This window comes from Pipistrellus hanaki (genome assembly GCF_964339955.1).
Source record: "Pipistrellus hanaki genome assembly, chromosome: 2".
Classification (NCBI taxonomy): Eukaryota; Metazoa; Chordata; class Mammalia; order Chiroptera; family Vespertilionidae; genus Pipistrellus; species Pipistrellus hanaki.
Window position 1 is genome coordinate 51165297 of NC_140504.1, and position 27252 is coordinate 51192548.

A 27252-nucleotide genomic window follows, 5' to 3' on the forward strand; every position below is an offset into this window, starting at 1 on the left:
TGCCCAGGCCCCTGTTGCTCCCGCTGCAGGCCCTTCCTCCTCTACCTTTTCTCTGTAGGTTCCTGCTCAGCCACGCCCGCCCCACCTTCTTCCTGTGCCCTTTCCTTCCTTGATTTTTCTCCTTAGCGCTCCTCCAGGGCTAATGTACTTGCTTACCTTCTTGTTATCTATCTTCCACAACGGGTATCCCCCATCCAGGATGTGATCTCCTAGTGGTAGGGAGTCTTATCAGTCGTATTCCTCTCTATCCTCTGTGCCTGGAGCTGTGTCTGAATGATATTAGTTGAATGCACAGATGAGCAGCAAATCTTAATGGTGTGTGTGTGTGGTGGGCTTATTTCATCCTTACCTCTTCGCTCCCTTCTACAACCAGTTTTGAGGTCAGGACTCTGCATGTAGCTTATTAGGAAGAAACATTCTGGGGGAGAGAGAACCCACTTAAATGTCAAAATGGGGCCAGGGCAGAATCTGTGATTAGAGGCCGTTTAGTTGAATGGTTTGCATGAAGATGCCGATGCCTGGGAAGGTAAAATGACTTGCTCAAGGTCATGTAGCCAGTAAGTGTCAGAAAAAGTCCTCGTTCCAGCCTGAATGCGCCCCCCCCCCGCCCCCCTGTGGAGGCTTCTCCGCAGCCCTCTGGGGGAGCAGGATTGGCCTCTCCTTCCTCCCCTTGCTTGGCTCATAGCACCTACGGGGCCGGAGCGGGTCTGTCTCACCTGCTACCAGGTGAACGGCCCTGGTCCTTCTTACCGTAGGTTCCTAATACAACCACTCCATGGTTTCAATTGCATTTAAAAAAAACCCCAAAATTTTAACTTTTTTTTTTTTTTAAATATATTTTATTGTTTTTGTACAGAGAGGAAGGGAGAAAGATAGAGAGCTAGAAACATCGATGAGAGAGTCATTGATCAGCTGCCTCTTGCACACTCCCCTCTGGGGATATGCCTGCAACCAAGGTACATGCCCTTGACCGGAATTGAACCCGGGTCCCTTCAGTCCCCAAGCCGACGCTCTATCCATTGAGCCAAACAGGTTTCGGCCAAAATTTTAACTTTTAAGAAATGTAAAACCTAGCTTGTTTGACTCGGTGGATAGAGTGTTGGACAGTAGACTGAAGGGTCCTGGGTTTGATTCCGGTCAAGGGCACACACCCAGGTTGGAGGCTCAATCCCCAGTGGATTGGTGACCCACTGGACACAGCAGACCGATGATTCTCTCTCATCATTGATGTTTCTATAGCTCTCTCCCTCTCCATGCCTCTCTGAAATCAATAAAAATGTATTTAAAAAAAGAAACGTAAAGCAGCTTTAGGTTACAGGAAAATGGAGAAGATAGTACAGACAGTTCCCGTAGACCCACTTCCAGTTTTGTCAGTTAGTAACATCTTTTATCAGTATGGCTTATTTGTTACAATTAAGGAACCACATTGGCATGTTATTATTCACTAAGGCCCATACTTACTCAGATTCCTTAGCTTTTACCTAATGTCCTTTCCTGCTCTCGTTTCCCATCCAGGACACCACCTATACTGAGTTGTCCAGATTGTCCCTGCGAGGTCTCTTACGTATCCAGAGTACTTTCTGCACATATGTTACAAACATGGCTCCCCCGCTAAACACACATCTGCATCTTGCTTTTTATTTATTTGTATTTTTTAATCCTCACCCGAGGTTGTTTTTAAACAGGAAGGGGGTGGGGAGTTGGGGGGGGTCGGGGAGAGAGAGAGAGATATTAGTCATTGCCTTCCACTCACATTCCAACCAAGGATTGAACCTGCAATCTTGATATGTGAATAGGGAATTGAACCCACAACCTTTTGGTTGCTCCAACTGACTGAGCCACCCGCAGCCTCAGTCTTTTATTTTTAACTTATCAGTATATCAGAGTAAGCTTTATATCCATAATAATAAGAGCATAATATGCTAATTAGACCAGACATCCTTCCGGACGGTCTTCCAGACGAAACGTGGGCTGCGAGACAAGCCTGGATCCCGGGTGCCAGATGGAAAAGCCGGTGCCAGCTGCTGGGGGTAGGAAGGCCTACTCTTGCCTGAATTTCATGCATCGGGCCTCTAGTTAGTATACAGGGAGCATGCACATTTTTTAAAAAAGTGGAAAGTATTCCATTGTGACCTAGACACAATTCTTATCTCTAAAGCTGACATTGTTGGGTGTTCTGCTGATGTCTGATGTTCAAAAAGGCAGTCTGAAATGTGATCCTTCCTAGAGCATAGGATAGTATTTCACTAGAGGCCTGATGCACGAAATTCATGCAAGAGCAGGCTTTCCCCCGGCTTCCCTCTAGCACTTGGGACCCAGGCTTCAGGCTTCCCTCCACTGCCTGCAGGCCCCCAGGACCCAGGCTTCCCTCGCAGCCTAGGCTTCGTCCAGATCATCCATAAGTACGTCCAGTCTAATTAGCATATTATCCTTTTATTATTAAAGGTAGCAACATTTTCAAATCCCTCTTCCTCCCACGACCATTTAGTTGCTAGGTTCTGTACTGGGAGTAATTGATCTGTTGTATGGACAAATGTGGCCCATGTAGGTCAGGTCATAGGGAGAAGCATGCCAGTAGCCTACCAACTTTCTTTCTTTTTTAAACGAGAATAATGAAATGTGCGTTGGCTGGTTTGGCTCAGTGGATAGAGTGTCGGCCTATGGACTGAAGGGTCCCAGGTTCAATTCCGGTCTAGGGCATGCACATGCCCAGGTTGTGGGCTCCATCCCCAGTAGGGGGCGTGTAGGAAGCAGCCCATCAATGATTGTCTCTCATCATTGTCGTTCCTGTCTCTCTCTCCCTCTCCCTTCCTCTCTGAAATCAATTAAATTATATATATATATAATTTTTTTTATATAAAAAAGGAAGTAAAAAAAAAAAGGAATAATGAAATGTTTTTATTTTCTGTTGTCTTGAAAACAGTGACTACAATGTAATTCAGGACTGTATTTCTCTGTCCTGGCTTCTCACTTGTGTCTTGAAGGTGGTGGCACAGACATTCACTGCTCCGAACGTCCTGGTCTGCTACTGTTCATGTGCTCCCCAGGGAGAGCGTACAGCCCACGTGCTCATCACACTTTTCCCACCTCCCACCTGAATAGCGTTGCTCTCCTCTTCCCCAGCCGGTAGGGCCAGTCCAGCCCGGCGCTCACTCCTGCTATTCCACTGGACATTCTGGATCAGGAAACTTCAGCTGCTGGATGTGTGCCTCAGGAGGTGTTGACCTTGGCCGTGTGCTGGGGAGAGGCAGGAGGGAGGGAGGCCAGCCAGGAGGCTGCTGCAGGAATCCGCAGAGGGCCTGGCTTGGACCGTGTGGGGTGGAGGGGGCGGGCAGGAAGGGCTGGGTTGGAAGAAAGAGACATTTCATACATCTTGAAGGAATGATCAGCCGGACGTGGTGGCCGCCTGATTGATGAAAGAGAGGGGTGGGTCAATGAGTTTCGGAAGGAGAGCATATTTTTAGATTATGGTCTGCAGTAAACCCCGGGCCTCGGAGACATGAAGTGCTGCTGGCCGTTGAAGCTGAGCTGGGAATAGTCACCACATGGACGGCAGCTAAAGGCAGATGTGGCCCTCATCTGTGCCCCGAGCGCGTTTCCATGACCTAGACACAACACTCTGACATTCGTGAACTCCGGCTGTTTAGCTCTTTATTCATTGCTTCCTTCCTTTCACAGTGCTCGTGGTGCCCAGTGACTCATCCAGCCAAAGCCAAACTGTCTGAAGCATTAATAGGTGGAGAGGGGAGAGATGCCAGAGGGAGTGACGCTGGCACCGTGACCCGTATCCGCGCACAGCCTTTGCCGTCGGTGCCTGGTGTCCCTGTCTGCTGCCTGGTACCCGGCAGGCGGTGAGCTCCTGGGGAGCAGGGCCCAGGTCACTCGTCTCTGCCCCTCCAGCATCCCCTGGTCCCCTGCTTGGCATGCTGAGTGCAGGTCTTTTTAAACTTTTTTGTTCCAACTGCAACCTAATTCTAGACCAGTGGTCAGCAAACTCATTAGTGAACAGAGCCAAATATCAACAGCACAACGATTGAAATTTCTTTGGAGAGCCAAATTTTTAAAACTTAAACTTCTTCTAACGCCACTTCTTCAAAATAGACTCGCCCAGGCCGTGGTATTTTGTGGAAGAGCCACATTCGGCCAAAGAACCGCATGTGGCTCAAGCCGACCATGGTTCTAGGGCAGTGTTTCCCAAACTTCTCTCATGATGAGAATCACCTGGTGGAGTTGTAAAAATACAGATTCCTGAATCCCAACTAAGAAGTGCTAAACTAGAATATCTGGGAACATATAGGTAAAATTGTGTACTTAACTTAGTGCTCTGTCTTAGAGCACTAAGTTAAGTACACAATTTTACCTATATGTTCCCAAAAATTCTAGTTTAGCACTTCTTAGTTGGGATTCAGGAATCTGTATTTTTACAACTCCACCAGGTGATTCTCATCATGAGAGAAGTTTGGGAAACACTGTTCTGGGGGAATAATTTCAAGTGCAATAAAACTACTTTACTATTGCATGCGAATGTTAGTAATAAACTATAAACAATTAGCAATGCAGTATGACGGATACTTTACAGTCTGTCATGTTTGAGCCCTCTTCCATGTTATGTCTAAGGCCTTAGGCTGGCAAAGCAGAGGGCCAGAGCCCAGTCTGATCTGAGTTAGAACCCAGGACCCCTGAGACCAGATTCCTCCCACACCCCAAATTCCCAGAGCTCAGGGATGAGGCCCTGGTTATTAGAAAGTGGTGTTTGTGAGTTTACGTGGATTGGGGCAGAGACATAAATGAGATACTCCATCTCAAGTGTCTTTCTGACCGAAGGCCCGCTGGTGATCTCTTCCAGAGGACACCGGCACTCCCTGCCACGTGGCATGGGGTCTGGGAGGGTGCCGACCGCCAGGCAGGCCCCCACAGGGGCACTTGGAGGCCAGCATCCTCTCTGACCTCTCCCTGTAGACTAGGCTCCTGGATCCAAGTCCCTCTAGTTTTTCACGTTTTTGTCCATCAACTGAGGCGACTTGACTCCTTCATCTTAAAACATTTTTGGCTCCAAGGTTCCGTAGTTCCATGATGGCATGGAAATATTAGTTTGATACATCAGAGCACGTGGAATGCCACGAGGGCGTGAGCTTGTATTTGACGAACTGAGGCGAGCAGGGGAAAGTCACTTTCATTCTAGATTTGATTGTTCCCTCCCCGTCAGGTGGCGGTTTCTGACAGGTAAGGGAATTGGACCGGAAAAAAATGCAACTGGCATTTTGAAGCGTATCCCACACACCTTCTCTTTCTTAAAGGCGAAAGTGCCCATCTGAAAGTCACCGTTAGCAGGAAGCAGACAGGAGTCTATTTTCTTGGTCAGTGTTTGGACCCGGGAGGGGTCCCTGCTCAAATGAATTCGTGCACCCTGGTTGGTCCCAGCTTGTCTCTCCCGATAAGTGTGCGCTTGGCCCAGCGCTATACCCAGGAGGCCCCGCCGCAGCACAGGCAGGGGGTGGTGTCTGAGCAATGCCAGCTCCGGGGCTGGGAGGCAGGGGTCCCTACAGGATGATGACAGGAGGACAGGGACCCGGGGGTCAGGGCTGGGGTCTGTGGCTGGTGGAAACCATTGTTTTCACATCAAGTCACCTTTTTTTTTCTTCCCAGCAACTCAGGTCCTGTCTGTTTCTCCTCCCGCCTATGCCAGCTACCTTTCCATCCCTCCAGTGTCCCTCAGGGGGGACCCAGTGTAGCTTCCTGTGTCACCCAGTTCCTGTGTGGTTTTACTTCTAGTGACAAAGGAGAAGCAGGGAGTTAAAATGAGCAAATTAGGGAAATGCTCGAGCTTCTACATGTCTTGTAATGAAAGTTATTCTGGTGTTTAGTGGAGATGGGGAACTATCTCCAGTTCCCTGTATTTTCTCTCCCACTCTCCCCTTTTCCACCTTTTGACTTTCTGAGCCCTTCTTCCTATGGCTGGGTTTTCCTTATTCCGTCTGTCGTGCCTCTAGGCCACGACCAGGAGAGACCAGTGGGTCTGTTAGGACCAAGTATTGTAAAATCATTTTCATTCAGAGAAAACCATCAAGTTCTGCTTTGGGTCAAGAAAAAAATCTGGCCTGATGTTTCAGAGAGGAAGGAAGAGAAAGGGCTGAGAAGTTTCACACGGATACCGGATACCCGTGCTGCTGTGAGGTGGGGACGGGTGGGTCGGAGGGTAGGATGGAGGGTGCGGAGGGAACAATGGATTTAAACTCAACACCATGGGGGGGTGGGGGTGGGGGAGATGGTGGAGGTGGGGGAGATGGCCTGGGTTTGAAATAAGTAACTTTACAACAATAAAGAAATTTCCTTTTAATCTTAGTTTCTGATCTTTGTGTGTGTGTGTTGGGGGGGGCGGGGGGGAGAGAGGGTTTTGAATTTGATCATACGCCTTTTCATTACCTGAGGTGATATGGCTTGTTTTATTTGACCCAGTAGTAGATCTGTTGAATTCATGGATTTCCTTTATCCTAACCCAGCATTGTGTTCCTGGGCTACATTCTCCGTTAAGGGCTGTGGTGGCTTCTTTTGGTGCACTGTGGATTCCGTGTGGTGCCACCGATACAGGATTTTCATTTCTTATGCCTGACGGAGACTGATGTGTTCTTTTTCATTTCTTTTTTGTAATTTTTTGGGGCCATTTTGGTTGAAAGTATAGAGGGGCCTAATATTTTATGTTATGTTATGTTATGTTATGTTATGTTATGTTATGTGTAACCTGCTGTGTTGTGGGGAGGGGGTGGAAATCCAAGTGTGTCCAGCAGAAGAAATGGGAGTTGCTCACCCGGGTGTGCATGCTTTTGGTGGGCGCCTCAAAACCCCAGGGTTTGGCTTTAGCCCATGAGCCTTAGCCCGCAGTGAGCCCTGGGGCTGCTCCCTGCAGCCTCACCCAGGCTCCCCTCCATAGAGGAAGGGACTCCTCCTCCGGCCCCTTCAAAGGCCTCATCTGTAGGGATTGTGGCCGATGATGGCCAGGGACTGATTGGTGCATCTTGTTCTTGCTTTGAAGGTCTCAATGAATGCACTCGTGGAAGTGCCACCTCTTGTGAAGAATGCCTGCTAATCCACCCCAAATGTGCCTGGTGCTCCAAAGAGGTATGTGGGCCAGGGAGGTGGGGGGTGAGGGGGGAGGAGAGGAGTTGGGGGGGGGGGGAAGAAGGGGGGAAATGCTCTGGGGGTCAGCAGGAGGTCACGGCACACAAGTTGATTGGAGGGGGGAAAAGTGAGTGCCGGTTTTCCCAGGGCAAGGAGCAGAGAAAAGTGGCATTTTTATAACATTGGGTCTCTAGATAGAGTGTGGACTGTTTTAATCCTGTTTTAGGGAAGTAAGGCCTTTCTCTCCTTGTGTGGGGGAACCCGTACAAGAGTCTTGTGTAGTTTTCTCTGTAGTCAGAGACCTGAGCTTGTGAAGCAAGTGTATTTCAAAACATGCCGAGGTGGGTGACAGGCTGGTGGGTGCTGCTCGTCATGATGTGCCTTATTGGAGGATGACTTGAATATCGTGAACTGGCCTTCGTGGAATGATTTTACTGAAAAAGAACAGCTGCTGTTCCTTCAAACCCTATAGCAGTGGTTCTCAACCTTTCTAATGCCCGCGTTTTTCCATGGTCTTAAATATCTGTGTTTTCCGATGATCTCAGACGAACCGCTGCTGTAGAGCCTAAGACCATCGGAAAACACAGATATTTACATGACGATTCATTAACAGTAGCGGAATTACAGTTATGAAGTAACAATGAAAGTAATTGTATGGTTGGGGGTCACCACAGCATGAGGAGCTGTATTAAAGGGTCAGGCATTAGGAAGGTTGAGAACCACCTCCGGCCTATAGGAAGGAGAGTCAGTTTGAGCAGATTGCCATCCTAAAGCAATGGCAGTATCAAGGTTGATGGGCTCACTGGGAAGGGATCTGTTTCTAAAGGAAAACGCTGGGTCTGTTTTCTAAACTGTCGTGAGAACCATGGTCGTAAGCCCTGCGTGCACAAGTGCATGATTTGAAAGAACTGAAAACGTTTCGTTCGGACTGGCCCAGCCTCTGCGGTTTAGTGTGTGGTGCCCGTTGGGAAGGCCGTGCCCTTTGCCCTGATGCAGCCTCAGAGGTCCAGGGCGTTCCTCAGCCTGTGATGGCTGAAAAGGATCACAGGGCGTCCCCTCTAGATGCCACACATTCTGAACACAGTATCTGTAATCACAGCAACAGCTCTGTCGGGGTGGTGGTGGTGGTGGTGGTGGTGGTGGTGGTGGTGGGGTGATATACCCATTTTATTGATGAAAAGCTGAAGCTTAGAAAGTAAGTAAAGTATCTTTCAAGGCCACATGATGTTCCAAAGCTGGGGTTTGAGTCTGGCTTCTTGGATTTCTGAACCCAGTTCTTTCCTGTAGGCCACACCGCCTCTTTTTTAAAAAAAAACATATTTTTTATTCATTTCAGGGAGGAAGGAAGAGGGAGAGGGTGATAGAAACATCAGTGATGAAAGCGAATCACTGATCAGCTGCCTCCTGCATGCCCCCCATTGGGGTTTGAGTCCGCAACCTGGGCTTATGCCCTTGCCCTGAATCGAATCTGGGACTCTTCAGTCCGCAGGCTGGCGCTCTAGCCACTGAGCAAAACCAGCTTGGTCTACACTGCCTCCATTGTGTGACTGCTCTAGAATTTTTTCCTAGTAGAGAATTAGTAGTAAGATTATAGCACAAGTACTTTGAGAATGGAATCTTTGCAATGTGTAAAACCCTCATTGGGTTGTGTTTAATTCGTGGCTTTGTTATGAATGCTCTTTAAAGCCTTTCTCTGGTTCCCTATGACCTGCAGGACAACTCCAAGTGTACCTGACACATAGTAGTTGCTCAATAAATATTGACTGAAGGAGTTCGTTAAATGGCTATTTATTGTGTGTGCCTGTGCAGGCCATGGTCACGTCTTTGTCTGCCATACTCTACTCCTTCAATAGCACTTCTAGACGATTCTTATTCTGTCATTTGTTCTCATGCCTGTCATCAACTACATCATCATCTCCTTGAGAACCTAAACCATGTCTTACTCATATTAGCATCCCCAGATTCAGCCAAGGGTCTGGCAGGAATTCATCTTTGATTAAAGAGGCCTGCTAAAAAAACATGGAGTTAGAAAAATCAAAGTTTAAATACAGTTTTGCCATGATTTATTCTCAGTTCCTTGTATGTAAAATGAATAAGATATTTCCCACCCTCCGGCGTTACTGGGAGTATAAAATGAGATCAGTGCATGAGGGGGCTTGTGGGTGGGCTGCTGTTTAACCCAGCCTCCTGAGTGATGAGTGAGAGTTGTCCAGCAAACTGCTGTCACCGATGGGTATTTTCGAGTGAAATGTGGGCAGTGGGATCCGGACCCCGCGGTCATTCGTCTTCTTTAGGTTTCTTCCTTCCTTGTGTTAGTATTTGTGACGTCCTGATAATGACACCGAATGCTCTTATCTGAGGAGCATGTCATTGTCCCAGCCCACACTTGGGTTCCTCTCTACCCCTGGGCTTGCCCTGTGCTTAGACAGGGCCCCTTCTTGGCTGCAGAACTTCCCATGAGGCCTGCATGGGAGGCACCGTCTTCGGAAGGTAACTTCTCCGGGGCCTGAATGTGTGTCAGGGCGCTGGGCCTGGAGTTCAGGAGTGGCTTTGATCAGTCCCTGCCCCTGTAAGACAGAATGAATGTGGCTGGTGCCTTCTTAACCTGGGACATCATGGGAGAAGTACCGTATCTGCCAAGAGCGTATGATGTGTGTGTATTGAGGGCTGGGTGGAAGCATGGAGGGCCAGGTCCCTAACCAGTGTGTTCTTGTGGCTTCTGATCTGCGGGCTGCTTGTGTGTGTCTCCTAACATGGTTTACCTGCGGCCTCAGACTTACCCTCGGGCTCTAAGACCACCGTTGCCAGATGCCCCATCTGAGACGAGGGTGTGTAGGGGCTGCCTGTCCTCGCCTGCCTACACTGCACACCGCAGCCCCTGTCCCTGGTCTTTTATGGCCCCTTGGCCCCTGCTGCTCAGCTAGCCCGAACACTTATGTGATATGTGCTGCACAACATAAAGCACGCAGCAGCCCTAGCAAGTTGCTCAATGGTTAGAGCATTGGCCTGAGGATGGATGGGTCATGGGTTTGATTCCTGATCAAGGGTACGTGGTGGTTGCAGGTTCTCGCCCACCCCCAGTCTCACATTTCTCTCCTCTTCTCTCCTCCTTCTCCTTCCCTTCCACTTTCTCTAAAGATGAATGGGAAAATAACCTCTAGTGAGGATTAAAATAAGTAAATAAGTAAATAAATAAGTAAGTAAATAATAAACACAGCAAACTGAGCTGTATACCATCTATTTTGTCCTTTAAAAAAAAAAATCCTCACCCAAGGATTTTTTAAAATTGATTTTTAGAGAGACTGGAAGAGAGTCAAAGACAGAGAGAGAGACACACATCTATTGGTTGCCTCCTGTATGAGCCCCAACCAGGGCCCAGGCCTGGGAGGAGCCTGCAACCGAGGCACGTGCCCTTGACCGGAATCTAATCAGCACCTTTGGTCTGCAGGCTGATGCTCCATCCACTGAGCCAAACCAGCCAGGGCCGTCCTTCATTGTTTCAAAGTGGAAATTTGCCTCTCCTCCGAAGCTGTGTCACAGCCCAGCCAGCCCCCAGGGGAACGTGCTGGGAAGAACGTGTGCTGGTGCTTTAGGGCAGCCCTCGGGCAGCCCACAGTCTCCCACCACATTTCCGGTCTAAAACCCCATCGCATCACTACGCCCCAGAGCAACGAGAACTGGAGACATAATGTAGCTGTGTGCTCTGGACAAGAGGAGGGGTTTTGTGGACCAGCCCTGCAAGAGAGCAGCGGGTGAGGAGAAGTGGCAGGACCGAGGGACCCATGGTCCCTGTGGGACAGAAAGCACAGCTGGTGGGAGCAGCAGAGGAGGCAAAGGCAGGCAAGGAGAGGAGCTCAGGGCTGGGCTGGGGGAAGAAGGGAGACCGCATTGAGGTGGCGTGGCCGTGGGCAGTGCAGGCTGTTGAGCAACTGGGAAACGGAGGACCCGGGAGGCCTGCGATTGGGGCTGGGTGGAAATAGACGTGGGAAGAGTCTGCCTTGGAGGTGGATGTGGAGACGAAGGAATGAAGGAGTCGGTAGGACTCGAGGCAGGCATGTGAGGGAGGAGATGGATTAGAGCTGGAAGGCAAGGCGGGCTGACTGGACCTTCTGGGAAATGACGGTGGCAGGGAATGTTGAGGAGACATGACCAATGTTTCCTCTGAGCTAGGAAAACGTGAAAAAAAGAAAAAGAGCATTTGCTCCAGCTCACCACTAAAATATAGATTCTTTGAGAGAACATCTCTTTGTGGTCATGAAAGGGATGATCTTGGCCTGTTGCAGATGCTTTATAAATATTTGTTCAGTGCGTTTAGTCAGCCGACTGGAAGCTGACAGAGGGATTTCTCTACCCCCAGACAGGAAGCTCATGTGGTCGTGCGTGGCTGGTGCACAGATTTGGGGTTGCATCACTTACCTTCTCTCCTCCCTCACCCCTAAACCCATGAGCCTCTGCCAAGCCAGGGCTGCCGCCTTGGCAGCCAGAGAGCCTGGCCCAGTCATACTGCAGGAGAAGTCCCGCCTTAGGGGACAGCCAGCTCCCCGCCTTCCCCGCCTGTGCCCACTCCTCTGCCTGGCTCTCTGCCTCCTCACCAGTTTGCTTCTTCCCTCTTCGTCCCAGGGATTGGCCTGGATGCCTACTTCCGGTGTGGATGCCTCTTCTTCCCCGTTCTGCAGGGTCTGCAGTTTCAAACAAAAATCGGTCCTCCCCCTGAACAACCACCCATCTCTCTCTCTCTCTCTCTTTAATTTAAAAAAATATATTTTATTGATTTTTTACAGAGAGGGAGGGAGAGAGATAGTTAGAAATATCAATGAGAAAGAAGCATCAATCAGCTGCCTCCTGCACACCCCCTACTGGAGATGTGCCCACAACCAAGGTACATGCCCTTGACCGGAATCGAACCCGGGACCATTCAGTCTGCAGGCCGACGCTCTATCCATTGAGCCAAACTGGTTTCAGCCACCCACATCTCTTTAGCATCTTAGCCTTTAGCAGGAGTAGGCGGGGTGGTCTGCAGATAAAATGTAATGACTGGTGTGGCACAGGGAGACGGCCCTGAGTGCACTGGCCAAAATGCGCTGGCTGAGATGCCAGACGGCTGTGCTCAGAGCCAGCTGGGCCCGGGCCTTGCCTGCAGGAAGAGAGATTTGATTAACAGAGTGTACAGGGCGTCAGGTGTTACAGGGTTACAATACACAGTGAGCCTCATTATGTGCTCCGGTATCGGGAGATGGAGGGAATGGAGAGGGGCAGGTTATAACAAGGCGCAGAGGCCAGTGTTGTAGCAAATTAAAAGGATCTAAATCTGGAGCACCTCCCTTTTCTTTTTCGTTGTTACCAGATAGAGACGGAAAGCCACGAAAGATGTTCCGAGTGCCTGTTCCCATTCTGTCGCTTCTCTCGGCCTGTAATGCGGTCACCCCGGATGAGGCCATTGGGGAGTTGGTGACGAGGTTCTGGAGGCCACGGACAGAGGTTCCTTCATGAACGGAAACCTCTCCAGCACGGAGCACGTGCAAGCCATTGAGCCCATCAGAGGCCCATCCTGAAGCTAGTTTCCAATTTTATTCTTATTTATTTATTTATTTATTTATTTTTTAAATATATATATTTTATTGATTTTGTACAGTGAGGAAGGGAGAGAGATAGAGAGTTAGAAACATCGATGAGAGAGTCATCGATCAGCTGCCTCTTGCACACCCCCTACTGGGGATATGCCCGCAACCAAGGTACATGCCCTTGACCGGAATTGAACCCGGGACCTTTCAGTCCCCAAGCCGACGCTCTATCCATTGAGCCAAACCGGTTTCGGCTTATTCTCTTTTTTAAAAAAAAAAATATTTTTTTCATCAATTTCAGAGAGGAGGAGAGAGAAACATCATCGGTCAGCTGCCTCCTGCATGCCCTCACTAGAGATGGAGCCCGCAACCCAGGCATGTGCCTTTGACCAGAATCGAACCTGGGACCCTTCAATCCGCAGGCTGGTGCTCCATCTACTGAGCCAAACCAGCTGGGGCTAGTTTCCTGTTTTCCGTGTTGAGATAAATTCCCCCCTCCCACCTTCCATACTCATTTTTCTGCACAAAGAGGACATTTATCCTCCTAGTGTGATAGGAGGCAGGAAGCTCCCTGCATCTGGGGCAGCAAGGAGATACTAAATGCAGAGGCACGGAATCTGTGTGCCAGTTAGTTTTCTGCTGTGGCATTCAGCGGTGGCCTTGGCTGAGATGAGAGGGCGGTGACACAAACAATGCTGGACGCTGGTCCAAGAAGCTGAGGCCACGCGAATCCAGACTTCTCGGGTGAACGTAGGCATGGGCTCAGGCAGGGGGCCTCTGACTCCCCACCCGCAGACGTGAGTCCCCTTCATGGTCCCCTTCCCTTGGGACGTGCTGTGTTCCCACCCGGTGGAGGGTCCAGGTGCCAGGTGGCTGGGATAGAAAGGCTCTTAGCACGTTGGGATGTCACTCGTGTGAGAGGATTTTCTTCGGCACGTCTTTCTTTCTCCAAAGATTTACCATGGGGGCATCCGCTCTCCGTGAATTTGAAGCTTGGCATTGCAAGTATTGAGACGCTGTCTTTATAATGTGTGTGTGTATCTGTAAGGTCATAACCATCGCAGTATATGCTCCTTGCTTCTGTGGTCTTGGTTTCTTCTCTCTAACAACCCCCACTAGGGATGGAGGCTTTGCCCCTAACATCTTAGAGAATAAAGAGGCCCAGAGTGCAGCTGGGAAAGCTAGCCCTCAGGTGAACTAGAAAGGAGCTTAGGGAAGGAGAGGAGAAGTTATTGGGCTTGTGGGGTGAACGCGGTGTCTGGAGCCGGCAGCACTCCCTGTGCTTTTCTCGGACAGTGAGAACCTAAGGCCAGAAATCAGACTCCATGGCACAGGGACCTTCAACTGCGGCGGGAACCCCGCTGTTGAGGTAGCTGCCTTACCCTCACAGGGCTCCTCTGACTTGCTGTGCCCAGGGTGTGTCCTTGAGGCCCCAAAGCTCTGGAAGGTTTGATATGTAGGTAAGGATGTTTCAAAGGCTGTTGAGCTTATCAGTAAAACCTCTGGGCCTGCCCCGAGGAGCAAAACACTGAGCTTTGTGACTAGGATTTTGACAAACAGATGATAGAGGTGAAGGGCATTGAGACTAACTAACCTGGGCGCGGGTGCCGTAAGAGATGTCTCTTCCTGTCCTAACGCCGGAGCAGCTGGAAAGGCGGCTGCTGGACTGACCATGGCTGCCTCGGCTGGCACTTCTGAAGCCATCCTGCAGGTTGCAGATTGGATGTGGTCAGTGGTAGTTCTCACGCCGGGAACCAGGCGGCGAGGCCGGAGCTCACGGTCCTCCGTGCTGGCACCACACTTCGGGGAAGCCATGCACACAGAGCGGAGGCTTTACCACAGCCTTGAAGCATGATGTGAAGGAGAAAGAGGGGAAACGCCAGCATCAAGGGCATGAAGAGGCTTTGCTCCTAACAGCCTAGAGACTACAGAGGCCCAGAGTGCAGCTGGGAAAGCCGGCTACACAGATAAGGTGGTAACTAGCACGGGTGTGGCTGCCTCTGAGAGCTTCAGGTGTGGGAGGTCTGCCCTGGACTTTGAGTCTCCTGGTGACGCCGGCAGGCCCATCCTCCTGGCCAGCAGGAGGGCCTTGGACAAGCCCTCCGTCAAGGGCTGGTGGTGTCTACTGAAAGCCCTTTGAGCAGGCTGGCCGGGAAGGTCCGGGCCATCGGGGACCAGCCTGAATGCGAAAGGCTGAGGCTGTGAGTGAGGAGTCACGCAGATTGGAGTGAAGCAGATCGGCTCTGTGGCCTTGTCTGCTCCACAATGCAAACTGCTGAGGCCCTGGGAGGGACAGCGGGGGTTCCTGTCACTCTGGGGAGACCGAAGATGCTCTCCTTGCCAACCTGATGGCAGGGATCTGTGGGACTGGTCGAGGTGGGTGCACCTTGACAATCAGAACTGGGCCAAGGATAACTGGCTCCTCCGCATTGGAGGCCTGGCAGCAAGGCCCCATGTGTCAGCCAAGAGTTCAGAAACGCTAACCCAGTGGCTGCCAAGCTTTAGGACCTCTCCGAGCACCAGGTGGCGACTAGCCGGGTAAGCTCTGAGCAGGCAGGCCCTGAACCCGTCTGGGCAGCGGGTTACACCTCTGCTTCGGGCAGCGCCAGAGGCAGACCGGTCGATGCGGGGGCCCTCTGAGGCGGACTCCCCTTCCCCCAGCCTGGCTGCTGTACTGCTTCATTAGAATTGCTACACCAGAGCCACACCTGCCCACTGGAGCGCAGGTTTGAAAACCCTGGCATGGAATCATAAAATGTAAAGGGTAATCATTTTAAGCTAGAGTACTCACGTCTCTCATCGTGTTCCACAAGGGGCTGTGGAGGCGGTTATATCTATGGTGCAGTCCCTGAGGTTTTCATAGGCAAGACCTCCCAGGGTTTGATACAGAAAATTAAAGAGTCCACTTGTAAACACACACACACACACACACACACACACACACAACAAGAAAACTCACAAGCCCAGAACAACACATCTGGTTTTACTTATTTAAAAAATACTACACAGTCTTTCTTCTTGGTTTTGAATCTCGCAAAGACTCACAGACTTAGACTAGCCTCAGGGCCAGCAGCCTGGCTCCCCACACAGCAGACAAGGGACACTCCGCCCACAGAGGCTCCCGTCAGAGCCCCGGGAGGCGGGCCAGGGCGCTGCCTCTCCAGCCTCTCTGGGAGCCGCAGCGGGAGGTGACCTTCGTCCTCGCGCCTGTCAGCGGAAGGGCGTTCAGCAAGAGCCCTGGGCTTGCTTTGCCATTTAAAAACGTCATTCCTGGGAAAGGAGCCACATGTACGGTCACCATATATTAAAACAAAGTTTAGTATTTCCTTCTAACGTTAACAGCCCAGGCGCTTGGTGCCCACCTTGGGTTGGGCTGTCCTGATGGCCCCTTTTCCTCGGTTCATCTTAAGAAATTTATTTTTCTCATCAATGTGGCTTTGTTGTCCAAACAGCAATAAAGGACAGTTCGGGGTAGTTTATCCTAATATTATACCACAGCTATCTTCATTTTAAAGTTTTTCTTTTGAATCCTAGTGCAGATACAATGATATTTTCTGATCTTTTTTTTTTTTTTTACTAGTATGAATGTTTTGAAATTTCTACGTAGTCTTCATAATCATTGACAATGACTGTCATCTATTGAGTTGATATACACGCAGTCCTTGGGTTATGTGGGACTCGATGTACGTCGTTTCGTGGTAATGTTTCCACCTCCCGTTTACTTAAAAAAAAGTTCTGTCGTTTTGACGTGCGCATATGTGCTTTATGTTTTTTATTACTTATTTACCACAAGTAAAGGTAAGGAATTGCTGGCTTTTAAATTTTTTTATCGCCTCACTTCTTTACTGCTGTGTCTGTGCTCCGTGTGAGGGACGTAGGTGCTTATGAAGGTGGGTTCTGACTTATCGCGAAAATCGGAACAGATTTCCGATGTAGCCCCAGGACCTACTGTACGTATTTTTCTTACCGTTCAGGGATTTAGGTTTACACATTAATGAGATTATGCTGTTCTAAATGACAGCAGTCCATGTCAGATAGAGTTTCCCCTCCCTCTTGATTAGCTTCTGTGGTGAATTCCTGGGAGAGGACCTCTAGGCCAGAGGACACAGTATATATTGCGACATTGCTGTCTCCATGTTGCCCAATGTCACACGCTGCGGAATAGGCGGGATGGATGAGTGGACAGCTCAGAGGTTTACTCTTGGTTGCCTGAGTGATGACCAACATGGACATCTTTCCTAAAATTATAGTTTCACAACTTTGGGCCATTTCAGTGGCTCTCTCCCGCTCATCATGTAGACAGGCGCATTTTTAAAGGAGCCCCTTTGTCCGTTAAAATAACCACGAAACCAAACATTTGTATTATGTATTTACAGCTTACAAAATGCTTTCATCGCCAGCCCCTCAATCCTCTTAACCCCTGGTGAGGCATTTGGGATAGGGATGGTCATGTCTCCGTTTTCAGCTGATGAAGGTGGAATGTAGAGGGTTCAAGGTCAGCCAGCCGGTGATGGTCCTACAACCTGAGGTGTTCTGGAGAGACCCCCGACTACTTCCTGCTCTCCTCCTGTTTCTTTGCCTAGAACTTCGGCAGCCTGCGGTCGGTCACCTCCCGGTGTGACCTGAAGGCAAACCTGGTCAGAAACGGCTGCGAAGGGGAGTTTGAGAGCCCGGCCAGCGTCACCCAGGTTCTGCGGAGCCTGCCTCTCAGCATCAAGGGCTCCAGCTACGCGGGCTCAGACGTCATTCAGATGACGCCACAGGAGATCGCCGTGAACCTGCGGCCTGGTGAGTGCCCTCGAGGTGGGACATGTTCGTGATGGGGACACATGAGCCAGGGCAGGCTGAGGGAAGAGCCAGGGGAGCGGGGAGGCAAGGCATGGCCCAGACTCCAGGAACCGGCGTGCAAGGCCCGTGGAGGGACCAGCTATATTTCCTGTTTTAAAAACTGGGGTAAAATAGGTGTAACATAAAATTCATCACTTTAACCGTTTTTAACCGTGTGGTTCATTGGCATTAAGTACACTCACAGTGTTGTACCATCCTCACCACGATCCGTTTCCAGAACTTACTGCATCTTCTCAACCTGAAACCCATTAAGTACCCATTAAATAATGGCTCCTCGTTCCCTCTTCCCCAGCCTCTGGCAGGCACCTCCCGCTTTCTGTCTGCATGGGTTTGACTGCTCTACGTCGCTCAGATGAGTGGACTGATACAGTATTTGTCCTTCTGTGTCTGACTTACTTCACTTACCATGTCCTCAGGGCTCCTCGATGCTGTAGGATGTCAGAATTTTCTTCCTCCTTAAGGCTGGGTTATATTCCATTATATGTATATATTGTATTTTGCTTATTTATTCAGTCATTGATGGACACATGGGCTTTAGCTATTATGAATAATGTTTTTTTAAACATATTTTATTGATTTTTTACAGAGAGGAAGGGAGAGAGATAGTTAGAAACATCGATGAGAAAGAAACATCAATCAGCTGCCTCCTGCATACCCCCTGCTGGAGATGTGTTCGCAACCAAGGTACATGCCCTTGCCGGGAATCGAACCTGGGACCTTTCAGTCTGCAGGCCGATGCTCTATCCACTGAGCCAAACTGGTTCCGGCTAATGTTGTTTTCTTGTGTGTTTTTTTATTTTATTTTTTATTTTATGGGAGGATGTAGTTAATGCAGGTTTCAGGGCAAGTGCTAATTCCCTGGAAAAGCACTTTTTTCCTGCCCGCAAATTCCATGTGAGTCCATGGCATTCTGAAGGGACACACGTTTAGAGTAAGAATGGTTGTTTGATGACCCTGGAGACTCTGCAGGCCCTTGAGTTCATTGTGATGTAAGGAAACGAACAGAGGGGCACAGCAGCTCTGTGCTGAACACGGCCTGCCCCAAGGTAGGTAGCATCGTTTTGTGGGTGAGGAGTAGCCTGCTCAGGCTCTCCCGGTGGGACTCGGTCCCAGGCCTCTCTGATGGCAGAGCTCACAGTTGTTTCTCGTTCACCGCTTCTGTTACCCAGTATCCACATACCAGAGTCCTCGGGTGTCAAAAGGTGGATGTGCAGGTAGCTCAATTAGGAAGTATTACTTGGTTGAGAGAAGGCAGCTTTCCCGCCAAATTCCATTGATTTGTAGCCTTGTCTTCTGTGCCTTTGTCTAGGAAAACCCTGGCAGCCACTGTTTGTAGGTGGCTTAGTTAGATGCCAGGGAAGCTTGGCACAGTGAAAGGTCATGGACCTGGTGGCCGTCTGAAATCTAGCTCTGGCCTTGACCCTTGCTCAGAGGCCCTGGGCAGGTTACCCCACCCTTCACATCTCGGGGTCGTTTTCACCTTCATTCCTCACAGCTACATTCAGAGGCTTTTTGTATAAATGCACTTTAAAAAGTTAACATTGTTATTTTCAAAGAGTAATGGCCACAGGCATAAATTCTAGAATCCCAGCCAGATACAGTTTTGGGTAGGGATCCTCAGCTTCTCAGAAAAGGGTTTAGCAGGGCTCCGCACGTCGGAAGCACGCCACCTGCTTCTTGTTTTCATTAGAGAGAGCCCTGAGTCATGGTGTATTTGAGAAATGTTTTGTTTGTCTATTGAGCTATCTTGGACATAAGGATTCAAACAAGGATGCAAGTGGCCCTGCCGGATAGAGGCACAGACCGTGACGGCCGGGGATTAGTGCCGGGATTAGCTGAAGTTGCTATTTTTGTAAGTCATCTCACACTGAGTGACACGTAGCCTTTTTGCTCTGGGAGACACCAAGAGGAGGGAGAGAAGGAAGGGGCCTTACAAAGCTGTGTGAGTGGGTAGAAAAGTCAGCTGAGCCGTTGTGTGGGCAGATGTTTGGTGAGTTCGCCCTGGGAAAAGTAACTCACATCCTGGTGTGCAGACAGGGTCAAGGTCAGGAGCCTTGATCTAGAAGGGATGTGGGAGTTGCGGTGGACTCTTGAGGTATTGGAACATTGTGTAGGATGAGAGTGGGTATCAATTAAGGTGAACGATGCATCTTCCTTTTTTACTGTAGTAACGGTCTAACAGTAACTCAAAGGAAATTTTTGGAAGATCCACTTTACACAATATTATTTTTCCTTTTACTAGATCCTCTGACTTTATTTATGTGTTCATACTTTTTCTATATAATAAAGGTTAATATGCAAATTTTATATAATGAAGGTTAGTATGCAAATTTTCTATATAATAAAGGTTAATATGCAAATTTCCCCCTCGACTGGGAGTTTGACCAGGGGGCTGGGCCAGCTGGCCAACAGCCTGTATCCCCTCCCCCTGGGCTGGCCTGGCCCAATTGGCCCCCATTGAGGCAGGCCAGCCGGACCCCACCCTGCACGAATACATGCACCGGGCCTCTAGTGAAGTTATAATTGTGTATAGTTTTTACTCAATAATCTTTGAAAACAAGGATCAAAATTAATGCCTCCAAAAAAGTTTATGCTTTTAGGGTCATCACTAAGGGTTTTTTTTAATAGTTTGACAGCTCCTCATTTAGATTTACTCTCCAAGAAATTCGCTTGGTGGCAAATTCTTATTCTTAGTGGTTGCTTTAGGACAGAGTTGCCGGTCACACAAAGCCAGAGATGTCACAGTTTTAATGCCAGTTTTAAAAATTAGAATTAAGGTGTGACTATAAGGTGAAGAAATTGTGGTTTGGTTTGACTTATCACCTGGCGTTTAACTCTCCCAAAGAGGAGTTAAAGAAGTGATGAGAGTGCTGGCAGTTTCTTGATGTTCTCTTAGCATTACTTTTATGCCCAATACTTATTTATGCATGAAGTTCAATGGATGCTCAGTTTAATAAAAAATTTTGCTTTCTTTGGTCTAGTCACATTTCCTGCTAAGCATTATGATGCAGTTTCTGATATTGTAAATAAAATGGAAAATGTGATCTTGTGTTCATACAAAATAGTGTTGCATGTGCTGTATGTAGCTCTGGTCTTGTGTGCAGCTTTGGTCCTGAAACCCAGGCATGTACTGATGGAGGGCCCATTGCCCGGAGGTCAAGGTGATGGAGGGACAGGCTGCCCTATGAAGACACCCAAATCGTGAGGATGTTTCGGTCTGTAGAGATGAAGGCTAGGAGCAGAGCTGATGAAAATATGAATTCTTAAAGGTCCAGAACCTTGTAAATAAATATGTTTCTCAAATATAGAAACACTTGAAGCCAGTGATGCCCCTTAACATTTTGAAAATGTTAATATTTAAAGAGATGTACAGGCAAACCCCGGATGTTTGTTTATTTGGGGGAAGGAGAAAATGGTATGTTGCAGTTAGCAACATCTTCTGTTTACCGAGTGCACACTGATCTCAAAGCAGCGACCCCTGACTCTGGGGAAGGCGTGCAGCTGCCCAGCGGTTTGCTCCTCCCTTGTGCTTGTTGAGCGATGCTGGGTCTCCTCCCTTGCCTGCTCCCCTACACTTTCTAATAGAAGATTGCTGAGTGATATGTAACACTTTGCCAATCAGAGGTCAGTCACGGACAAGCCTCAACATACGAGGAGAGACTTTGCCAAGGCAAAGTTATTGTTCCAGGATAAACCCGGGGGAAAAAGACAAAAGACATTTCCCTCTAGTTTAAGCAGGATTTTTTGTTTTGTTTGTATTTTCTTTTTTAATTGAGATATAATTCACTACGTTAAAGTGTACAACTTAGTGGTATGTAGTATAGTTACATAGCTGTGCAGTCATCACCACGGCCAAATTTTAGAACATTCTCATCACTCCAGAAAGAAACCCCGTGCCCATTAGCAGTCACTCCTTCTCTTCACCCTCCCCACCTTCCCCACCAGTTCAGTCTCAGATAACTACTGATTTATTTTCTGACCCTGTGGTTTACTTATTTTGGATGTTTGATTTAAATCAGATAATATGTGGTCTTTGATGTCTGGTATCTTTCCCTTAGTAAAATATTTTCAAGAGTCATCCATGTCATAGCACGTATCCGGCTTCATTCACTTTTATGCCCAAGTAATATTCCACTGGACCACCTTCCAGTTTGTGACTATTTGGGCTGTTTCCACTGTGGGGTAATTACGACTAATGCTGCGGTGAACATTTGTGTAGGAGTTTCTGTGTTGACATGTGTTTTTAATAATTTTGAGTATATAGCTAGGAGTAGTAGTGCTGGGTCATGTGGTTATTCCGTGTTGAACCTTTTGAGGACCTGCCAAACTTTAAGCAGGATTTTGTATAAACACAGGATCATGTTTTCCATTTTGTTTTCAGTCCTGAAAATGTCAGGATAACGGCTTAAAACGGTTTTAACAAGGGACATAAAATCCTTAAGAAAGGACATAAACTTTAGAATAAAGTTTATTGAAATGGTAAGAAGCTAGAGGTGGAGCAGTTAGGAAGGGTTTACTTAAGTCATTATCTGCCTCAATCCCTTATCCTCTCAAAAAAAAAAAAAATAACCTTTGGTTGGCAGGATGCATTTTTTTTTGAAAAAAAACTTAAAACTTTATTATTATTAATTATTTAATATTTTTCTTTCAGAGAGAGGAAGGGAAAAGGAGAGAGAGAGATAGAAACATCAATGATGAGAGAATCATTGATCGGCTGCCTCCTGCAGGCCCCCTGCTGGGGATCGAGCCTGAAACCCAGGCATGTGTTCTGACCTGGAATCAAACTGTGACCTCCCGGTTCATGGGTCAACCCAACCACTGAGCCACACCGACCAGGCTAAAACTTTTTGTTTTGAAATAATTTTATGTTCACAAGAAGTCACACAAATAGTAGAGCGTTCTTGGATCCCCTTCTTAGGTTTCCCCAGTGATAACATATTGCATAACCAGAGTATCTAACCAAAGCCAGGAAACTGACACTGGTACCATTCTGTTTACCCAACTACAGGTGACCGCTTGCTTTTGGTCCGTGTGTCCTGCCAGCTCCTGTCTGTGCTGCTTTGGAGGTGCCCGTTACCTGATTGAGGGTTGGCTTCTGCCACCCAGGCTGTCAGTGCACACACTTAAAGGGATTCTTGTGGGTGGGTGGGGGGTTTGCCGTGGATTGAATGTGTGTGGGTCCCCAGCATTCTTAAGTTGAAACCCTAACCCCAGTGCGGTGGCATTAGGAGGTGGGGCCTTTGAGGGGTGATGAGGTCATGAGGGTAGAGCCCTAATGAATGAGGTTAGTGCTATAATAATAATAATAATAAACAAAATCAGTGAGACCCTGGAGAACCTCTTGCACCAAGTGAGGACATAGCGAGAAGTTGACAGTCTGTAACTGGAGGAGGGATCTCACCAGAACTCTGCCATGCAGGCACGGACTTCCCGCCTTCATCACCATGAGAACTAAATTTATGTTGTCTAAGACCCCCGATGTTTGGTACTTGTTACAGCAGCCCGAACTGTCAAAGACAGGCTATTTCCAAGGAAACTAGGAACAATGAGCCCTGATGCATGGGGGCAGGCAGTGGAGGCCAACCATGGTGCCATCCGTCCGGAGGCAGCATTCTGAGGTGGGTGGGGTAGGGTGGAGTGCAGCATAGGGACCTTGTACTGGACCAGTCGGTGATTCTTTGGTTCTGGGTCCGGATTTAATTGTGGGATACTGTTCCCTTTGCTGCACTGAACAGAAGAGCTCAAGTATCATGGGAGCCCTGACCGCCCACTCGGCTGTAGTCCCGTTATGATAGAGCTGATGTTTATGTTTTCATTCTTCCTTCCAGTTTTTAGCAGCAAAGAGTAATTCGGGGGCATCAAACGCTGTTTACATTTATCTGGGATGTCAAGAGTGTTTATCTGTTGAGGTACTGCTTTGCCTTAACCTATCAGACTTTAAAAAGCTACAAGTTCTTGCTGGAGTTCTGTTCCTTCACTCTCCCAAAATGTTTGTCATCTCATACATGTCCCTAAGGAAAAAGCTAGCTTTTCACTCTTTATTGAAGGGAGGGCAGAGAGAAGAAAGCTTTTTAAAAAATATCCATTTCAGGTGGAATGCATACGAGTTGATACCTGATTATGAGGGTGGGGAGCGGGGAGCCTCCAGTCATGAACCGAGGGGTGCCAGGAATTCTGTGCAAAATACAGTTGGAGCTGGCTGCCTGGGAAACAGAAAAAACCAGAAGGACACGGGAGGGGCTGCTTGCAGGGGCAGGTCCATCCTCACAGGTGCTAGGTGCAGATCAGCTTTGCTTTTGCGTTTGTTCCTCCTATTGCTCTGATCCCGCCGTTGGCCTGAGGGGGTGGGGAGAGATTATATGGAATGTCCGCAGAGAGAAGGGGCACAGCCACACAGGGAGATGAGCCCATCGGGTCACATGTGGAGAAGGAGGAGGAGGGGCATGTGGGCTGGTCTCACCAGAGGCAGGCACCGAGCCAGCACCCACAGGGAAGTGAGAGGCCACTGCACCCAGCTGGATGCAGGGGTTGCGTGACTGGTTCAAAGCCTTGGGTGGTGCAGGGCTGGGTGCCTGGCTGTGGTTGGAGTGTGGCGGCTGAGCGTACGTGCTCCAGACACGTGCTCTGCGATAGGAAATGTGCCCAGGTCTTCTCTCGGCAGAGAGGGTACCTCGCCCAGGCAGCATCCCCATCCATTTGCTAACCCTGGAAGCCACCTTTGTTGGGAATTAGTGCCCTGCAGCTTATCTCCCACACAGCATGGGTCCGGGAATGTCGGTCCCTTCCAGATCTGCTCACAGACGTTCTATTATGGCCAAGGTCCACTGAGGAGTTGGTAGCATTTAAAATCGGGCTTCGTCGAGGGAGCAGTGAACCCTCATTCTGAACATTATGCAGTTATTCCTTTTCTGGAAAACTGGAGAGACATTGCTCTTTAACATCTGCCGCCTCCCCATCATGTAGGTGCACACACTTTCTTAGTGATCAGTTTCACTGATGCCAAGAGGCTGCTCACTTCAGAATAGATACCCTCTTAGCATACAGAGAGACCTATGTATCCCATCTTTACCTCATGTCTGGGAAATTTGGAGTTAAATTGAATGCCCGCGGCCGCAGCCTTTCACACTCAGGTTTCTGGCAGAATTTCCTGTCTCTCTTTTTATCCCCACAGGAAATTGCTTTAATAATTGACTTGGGGCTGACGGAGGCCGAAGTTTTCCTTGTGTAGAAGGGATGGTGTTTGTATACACCGTCTCCCGTAATCCCTGCGGTAATTAACATCCTCCCGTTACTAGTCCAGAATCTGGGCAGCAGTTAAAGAAGCCTGAGGTCTCCTAGTCCTTGGTGACAAGGTCAGGAGTCCAGCTCAGTTGGGGGGAGTGGGGCTCCCAAAGGCTAGTGTTTGCTTCCCTCCCATGGGCAGCCCCCTGAATCCAAACCAGGTCCCCATTTCCTGGTCGTAAAGGGCTACTTATAATTCACAGAAAGGTGGAAGTGGACTCTGGATAAATTGCAGGTGTGGCTGGGGACATGGGGGGAAGGGCACAGGCGACAGAAAATGCTGAAGACCCTGCAAAGAGGTCTTGGAATCGCAGGCTCTGGCCATCTGAAGTGTGTGGTCTGCCCATGCAAAGGCCAAAAAGGGTCCTCCCCTTACCCCAAGCTCACCCTTCCTCCCCACTCTCCCTCACTGTGTTGTGGCATCCAAGGCTGGGAGGGGCCCTGCTCTGTCTGCCTGATGGGAAACAGAGACGACATCGCAGCGGCTTGGAATTCATTCTGGGAGAAATCTTGAACACTCTTCCATCTGAGTCAGATTCAGATGTTTTTTTTTTGTGTTTTTTTTTAAATAGGCTTATACCAACAGGCAACCTAAACAACATCAATCTTGAGGCGACTAGACAAGCCAGAGGAAGCAGGCAGGGCGTGTGGTTCGGATTGCAAATAGTACTTACAGCGCTCATACTTCATTTCTACAGGCGTTTGCTGCTTACAAAACACTTCTCTCCTGCGTGAGTGCTTCACAACCTTTATCAACACTGTGTTGTTAAGAATTTTATTTTAGGAGAAACCAAGATAGCAGCATAGATAAACACCTAAACTGCTGCTTTGCACAACAATTTCAAAACTACAACTAAAAGACAAAACAGACAACATCCATAACCACAGGAAGGCTGGCTTAGTGGAAATTCTACTAGTAGAAGGAAAAAGAAAAGCACACAGACTCACAGGCTGCAGAAGGCAGAGGTACTGAGGAGCACACCAGCGTGCTGAGAGGGCTGGCAACTGAGTACGAGGCTGGCTTTCTCAATTGGAGGGAGACAAAGGCTCCCAATGGCTCTGAACTCCAGTTCCGAGTGAGACTCTGGGGACCCAGACTCATTCGGGGAGAAACTGGACTGTCTGGAAGCAGGCGAAACTCAAGGGCAGCTTTCTCTCAGAGGTGCTTGCAGTGATTACCATGACACACTGAGACCTGGGGGGCCTCTTAGGTCAGGGCTGATGGGAAGCCATTGCTGTCTGCTTCATCCTGAAACTCCAGACCCCATCCAAACTGAGCACAGAGGCTTTTGAGAGTCTTGTCTCATAAGGGTGTCTCCAGCACAGAAGTTCTCCCAGCGTAGACACAGCTGATCCTCATAGCCAATTGATCTAGAGGTCAATTCCTCCCAGTGATACCAACAACAATCAAGGCTTACTTACAAAAAGACTGTGCACACAGCCCACAAAGGGGTGCACCAAGAATGTCCATCTCAAGTAACTCGGGAGGCTGAGCCACTGGGCCCTATAGGGCACCTAGCACACAAAGCCACCCTATCAACTCAGGGAAGCAGCCAAAATGTGGAGACAAAAAAAACAGGTCACAAATGAAAGAAATTGGAGGAAGGTAAACTATTGGTTATAGAGTTCAAAACCATGGTTATAAGGTTTTTCAAGAATTTAATAAAAAGGCCAAAAAATTTAGTGAGACCCTCTAGGATATGAAAAAAGAAATTAAGCATACACTGACTGAAATAAAAAATAACATACAGAGATCCAACAGCAGACTAGAGGATCGCAAGAATCAAGTCAAAGATTTGAAATACAAAGAAGCAAAAAACACCCAACCAGAAAAGTGAAAAGAAAAAATAATCCAAAAATATGAAGATAGTGTAAGGAGCCTTTGGGACAACTTCACACATACCAACATCCAAATATGGGGGTGCCAGAAGAAGAGAGAGAGCAAGATACTGAAAACATATTTGAAGAAATCATGACAAAAAACTTCCCCCCACCTGGTGAAAGAAATAGACTTACAAGTCCAGGAAGCTCAGAGAACCCCAAACAAAAGGAATCCAAAGAGGACCACACCAAGACATATCAAAATTAAAATGCTAAGAGCAAAAGAAAAAGAGAGAATCTTAAAAGCAGCAAGAGAAAAACAGTTAGTTACCTTCAAGGGAGCACCCATAGGATTGTTAGCTGATTTCTCAACAGAAACTATGCAGGCCAGATGGGAGTGTCAAGAAATATTCAAAGTGATGAATAGCAAGAACCTACAACCAAGATTACTCTACCCAGCAGAGCTATCATTCAGAATTAAAGGTCAGATAAAGAGCTTCAGAGATAAGAAAAAGCTAAAAGAATTCATCACCACCAAATTAGAATTATATGAAATGTTGAAAGGTATTCTTTAAGAAGAGGAAGAAGGAAAAGGAAAAGATAAAAATTATGAACAACAAATACA

General features: G+C 48.4%; 1 protein-coding gene across 1 annotated transcript in view; it reads left to right on the forward strand.

Annotated features, from left to right (window-relative positions):
• Positions 1-27252, forward strand: part of ITGB5 (integrin subunit beta 5) — a 111237-nt gene that overhangs the window by 4527 nt on the left and 79458 nt on the right. The window contains exons 2-3 of the mRNA XM_084871570.1: positions 7031-7116; positions 17261-17465. Of these exons, the coding sequence (XP_084727696.1) occupies positions 7031-7116; positions 17261-17465 (291 nt within the window). The remainder of the gene's footprint in view (positions 1-7030; positions 7117-17260; positions 17466-27252) is intronic.